The 6,000-nt window shown below is 45.2% G+C and overlaps 1 protein-coding gene across 1 annotated transcript in view; it reads left to right on the top strand.

Moving 5' to 3' along the window:
- The window catches only part of CA10 (carbonic anhydrase X), a 375,155-nt gene continuing 369,155 nt past the window's right edge, over positions 1-6,000 (top strand). Inside the window, exon 1 of the mRNA XM_005885958.2 lies at positions 1-465. Coding sequence (XP_005886020.1) covers positions 405-465 — 61 coding nt within the window. The 5' untranslated portion in view covers positions 1-404. The remainder of the gene's footprint in view (positions 466-6,000) is intronic.

The raw sequence follows: 6,000 nt of genomic DNA, 5'->3' as shown, positions 1-6,000 counted from the left end.
ATGCCTTCTTGGGGCGCCCGGCGGATCGGGGTCTGGTTTTTGCAGACGGAGCCCAGCGCTGGTGGCTTCAGGTGGCTGCCGCCGCCTCTGCTGGGGTTGCTTCCGCCGCTCGGGCCAGGAGCAGAGACCTTTGAGCGGGGACACCTCCGGGGCAGCGAGACATCGGACATGTGTCAGCACATCTGGGGCGCGCATCCATTGAGCCCGAGGGGATTTTTGCCGGAACAAGTCAAGCAGCGATATTGATCTTGGGGGTGACTGTCCCTTGACCGGCTGTCCGGTGGGAGTGCGAGTGTGCACTCGCCCAGAAGTGTGTGAGTGTGTGGATGTGTGTGTGCCGTGTCGGGCTCCCCCCCGCCCCCCGTTTTCCCGTCGAGTGATGCACTTGGAATGAGAATCAGAGGATGGAAATAGTCTGGGAGGTGCTTTTTCTTCTTCAAGCCAATTTCATCGTCTGCATATCAGGTATGGGGCGCGCCGGAGTCGCGGGCGGGTTGGTGGTGTGTCGTGTTTGGAATGTATGGGGTCGTATCGTGTGCAAGACACTCAGGTGGCCTCTCCGGGTGGGATGCAGAGAGGGTGGTGGTAGAGACCTGCTCAGCTCTGCGGGTTCGCTGCCTTCCGAATTAAAAACCTTCTGAACCCAAGGATGTGTGTGTGTGTGTGTGTGTGTGTGTGTCCGTTGGGGTAGTATCCGTGTGGAGTTCTGGAACGTACAAGGGGTGGGGGATGAGAAAGGAGAGGCAGATGGGTGTTGATTTTCAAGGCTTTCTGGCTGAGAACTCTGGCGCCGAAATCTGAGCCTTAGCAACCCCCACCCCCAACCCCAGGCTTTCAAAGTTCCCAAACTTGGTGGTTCTGGCTGGCAAAATGGACGCGGAGCCCTGCCCTGGGTATCCGAGCACTTTCAAGAGACTGCGGGAAGATGCGGGAGTGGAGAATATTCATCAGGGACCAGAGGGATGTGGAGGTCCTCCATTCCTTCCCCAAACCCATCAGGCCCAGTGGTGATGGTCTGAAACATCCTAGCCTCCCCCCTCTCCCTCCCCCCCCCAAAAAAAATAAAAGCAAACCCCATCAGAAACAATCCAGCATCATAAATGCCACTTTAAATTATGGTCCTTTGGAATGCCCAGTGGCAGGGGTGCGCTGGCTCAGACTCACTGACCTCAGGCTACTTGTGCCAGTGTTTGGTTTTAGCAGCGGATCGCAAGCCAGTGCAGGGGAATGAGGTAGGGCTAGTGCCTGCCTGCACCTGTGTGTCTCTGTGTTGGAAGGGATTCTGATTTCCAAGCAATGTCTTCTTGGTTGGTGCAGGGCGTTGGAGGTTTGGAGGGGAGCCGTGAGAAAATCAGCAGTGTTCCCCAATTTAGTGCCTCCTCCCATTGACAATGTCCACCCCATTTTTTTTCACACCTGTCATTTAGGTGCCCGGGTTAAGGCCCATTTGCAGTGCTCCCCTCTGCCTGCATTCCCTCTGCAGAATTGGGGACTCAGCCAACTTCCCATGAAGTCACCAGAAGAGGAGAGCAGGAACCCTGCCCCTGTGAGCAGGCACGTTTGAGCATCATTGGGGGACAGGGACATGCTTCCTGCATCTTCCTTCAGTCCAGCCAATCCCCACCCTCTGATTCTGGATATTAAAAACCCTTGTCTGCCCTTACACTGGACCCAGATCCAAAGACCGTTATTCAGTTTCAATGTTCTCTTCATAGAACAGGAAGAGGAAATCTTTTATTCAAAATTATTCCCTTTGGGGCTTGGCCACCCTACTAAGAAATTAGATATACTGTGGGCCTTGAAGATAATAAACAGTGCCCTGCAATCCTCTAGTGGGACCTCTTTTTCCCCATCCTACATCTAAGGGAAAATTCCTAGGTTAGGTGACTTGTAAAGGTTTATATCAGTCATATATCCAGGAATGAACTGGGTAGCATCTCACAAGGCCACATTTTGCATCTTTCTCTTCTACATGTCTATTTCACCCTCTCTCTCTCTCTCTCTCTCTCTCTCTCTCTCTCTCTCATTCCATATTTCACTGGTTATGAAATGCCCTTTCCCTACCTCTCTCCAGCATCATAAATAATTTTCATATGAGACGCGCCATCTGAGTCCCTTTAAGATTTACAAAGGGTTAACATCGTTGAGGCTCCACCCCCACTCCACCCCCAGCACCCTTTATTTCCAGTCCCTGCATTTGGTCAGGCCATCGCAGGAGACCCAGCTGAGAATGGGTCTGTTCTTAGCCTCCCATCAATGGGATACCTGTCACAGCTATACTTGGTTTGGTGTATCAGCAACTTCGTTATATAAATAGAAGCATTAGGAGGAGGTTATTTCCAACCCAGGAGGGGTGCGATGGAGTACAAGGCCTTTCACATGTGTTTACTAAGTAATCGTCATTGCTAAGTAATGAGGGGATAAAAGTGTAAGCGAAATTGCTAGCTATTAGCTAAACACAGAAAACTAGGTTAGCGTTGCAAATGCCTCCTTAGGATCTGCACTAATTTGCCCTTTATGAAGACATTTAGGCAGAGATGCACCATTATGGACTCTCTATTTACACATCCATACACTTAACTTCAAAAGGCGATTTCTTCCAGGGTCCAGGTGGTTTTCGCCCTCCATAAACAGAACGACTCACTCAGTCAGTGATGTCCCTGTATGTCACAGGTCTGATTAGGAACATAATTATGACTCACAGTTCGGGGGACTTTGTTTTTTGTGGGGTTTTTTTTGTTTGTTTGTTTTGTTTTGTTTATTTTTTCCCATCTGGCAGCTTTAACAGGTGCAGGAACGCAATGCACTAAGATTGAGTAACTGTCTCAGGAGCATTTAGTAGGTCTTTCATTTCTGTTTCCATGATTTGCAGTTTTAATTTACTCACGACTGAGCTTTACCAAAAGGAACATAACCCTTGATTATAAAACCTACTAAATCTTAAAAGAGTTTTAAAAAATTAAAACAAAACACCTCTCTACCTTCTTGGGATGAATTGTCCTGCCCAGGAAATGGGTACTGATTCTTACAGAGTTACCAGGGCATCACTAATTGATGCAGTACTAGGCTTGGCATCATTACTGAGGAATACCAGACTAGGCAAGGCCAGCAAAAGTCTGCACTGTAAACATTTTGCAGAAGGAAAATTTGGGGAGTAGATCTGGCCTGTAGAAGGCATATTGACTGAATTTCAGTCAGCAGCACTAGCTTTCAGGAATACTCTGGTGCTTTGTAGCTTAGTGTTTCGTTAATCAAAGGTGCCTACCCTCCCTCACCCCATCCTATCCCCCAAATTAAAAGTATATACAAGGAGCTTTTTCCCTAGACCTGGGGAGATAGAACGCTTAAAATACAGAGACCTGCTCTTGGTAGATTTGATGGCTCTGCACTAGTCATTTGGTTTATGATGAAGCTGTGATACTACTATTTCCCAAGGTTGTTGACCCTACAGGGTAATGGTAAGGAACGAAACACTCTTTATAAAATGCCTAGTGTGGTGTCCAGAATGCAGTCACCGCTGACCACAAATGGGACTGGGTGGGGGTCTGCTTGGCCAGGCCCAGCTAACTAGCTGCTGAGGGAGTACCATGTGTGCTTTCCATGTGAGAGATTGTGTCAATTTTGGCTACTTAAGGACAACTCAGCTAGGCTGGAGAGGGAATACCATGCCTGGGAGTTCTTGGGGCTCCTCATTCGGCTTAGATCTCATTTTACTGAAAATGTAAGGCAGCCAAGATCTCTGAAGAGATGAGAGGGAGGGAGGAAAGGCAGGAGAGAGAGGGAGAGGGAGAAGGGGGAGAGAGAGAGGGAGAGGTGATTTTCCCGGTGCTAGCAAGAGCACCATTCCATCCTTACAAAAGCAGTTCACATCTGCAAGAATGAATGCTTAGCAGCACCAGGAGAGAATTTCCTGGTCCAAAAACAGCTGTCTGATTTAATTTACACAATGCATCCCACTTCCCTATACATCAGCTTATTTATAATAACAGCAATGACAATTATAATTATGTGGTGCTTTCACATATATGACATAATATTGCACATATTTTAATTCATCTATTCTTAGAGTAATTTTATATATAAGGCAACCAGAGCCCACAGAGGGTCAGCCTGGAGGATTCTCAGTCAAAATCAGAGGATTTTGACTGAGTCAAAATCCAGTATATCATTTATGTTTTGGTTCAAGGTTTCTTTTAAAAAGTTGTTATTCAGTATATATTTTTTTTATGTTTTCAATTGAAAGGCTAAATTGTGTTAAATGGATGTAAGTCGTAGAGAGTTTGAAAGTGGAAATTAGGGGGATTATATAGTCGAGAGCTAGAATTAAGGTAGCATTTGAGTGGTACATGACTGTCAATCAAACCGATGAGACTTATCCAAGTTTGCCCCCCCCCCCATGCCTTATGATAAGCAACCCCTTAAGCCAAGAATGTGTCATACATTCTTTTCCTTATCTGAAAATTCAAATGGTTTCCCTTCAGCTTTTTTACACATAGAAAGGGGATAATAGTACATACCCCACACATTTGTTATATGGATGAGATGAGATAATGTATTCAGTGATTTTGGCACAGTGTCTGAGGCTAGCAATAGCGTGCTTGCAGTCATGTAAATATTTTTTTTCCTACAAATCTGACATTGCACAGGTTTGTGAGGCCAAGATAGAACAGAGCCTTTAGTTTCCTTCCCTCCCACTTGTGTAAAAGCAAAAACAGAATCATCAGCAATCACATTTTATTGATTGAGTTTGAGCCCTCCTTTTAAGAAGGCCTTGGCTTAACAGCTTTGAAATGTCTCTTCATTTTGTTTCTCAGACAAATGAGACTGGCAGCGTTAGGTATGGGTGCTAGTCATGAGTGGCGCTCCCTTTATCCCTGGGAGCCTGATATGAAGGTGGGGCTTGGAAAGTTGAATAGGTCACCTGGGAACAAGGTAGTGCTTATTACCCAGGGGAGCAGCAGAATTTTCCTCTTTCTGCTTGTAAATTATGACTCGGTATAGAACCCAACTTTCAAGGGCTTCCAAAATGGCGAACTGCAGATGTTGTCAATGTGGCTTGCGATAGAACATTCCATTAAATGCAAAAAAGGGCCACGCCAAACAAAGAACACCCACCTGATGATGCTGTTAGCAATATGGCTTCTTTACATCGAGTTTCCCACGTGACGTCACCTAGCCCAGTCACCGACAGGTGCCATCATCATCGATGAGGCTCTCTTGGCAGTGAGATGAGATGAGTCTTCCTGAGTAATAGAAGGTCCCTGGGGATGGCTTGCTACCCTAGGTCATCAGTGCCTAACATCTCAACTTTTCACCTTAACTAAGCATTACATATTTGGGCCTGGGGTTTAAGTCAAGAAACGATCTAGGCACCATAAAAGTGTATGGCAGCAAGCCATTGTAGAAACAGTATGGAAGTTAGAAGACTCTACTTGCTCATGAAGTCTTCCTTAATTATCTAGATGACTTTGGGTAATTCTCTTAGCCTCTTAGTATCTCAGTTTCCTCATCTGTAAAATGAAAAGTAACTCAGCTGAAGATATAGTTTTAAAATCAAAGTTGAGGTATGGACACACAATAGTGTTATATTATTCATAAAATAGAATGAATAAGGCTTAATTGTTAAGATGTAGTTATAAAAGCAAAGTTGTAATGCACAAAATGTATCATGAGATAAAACAGTAAGAGTAATACCTAATGGTTTGGTAAAGGGCATAAATGCTACAGAACAGAGGAAAATGGAGAATTTTGATAAATTTTGGAGATTGGGGATAGGAGAGATGGAGGGGACCATATTATCAAAGAGAGAGGAATAGGAATGTGTGAGATATGTAGTGAGGACTGTCCCTATTGGAAGAAAGGTTCACTTTGGGAGATGCTGGAAAATTGGGATGAGTCTACTCGGGGACCTGTTGAACTGAGAAGATATGCAACATCCTAATATATTTAATCTCTTGGTGGTTTTTATTTTTCTTATTATGGATCTTTGCATTGATCTTA

Source organism: Myotis brandtii, unplaced genomic scaffold (assembly GCF_000412655.1).
Source record: "Myotis brandtii unplaced genomic scaffold, ASM41265v1 scaffold943, whole genome shotgun sequence".
NCBI classification, from domain to species: Eukaryota; Metazoa; Chordata; class Mammalia; order Chiroptera; family Vespertilionidae; genus Myotis; species Myotis brandtii.
Note: the sequence above shows the minus strand (reverse complement) of the source record. Positions and strands in the feature narration are given on the sequence as shown.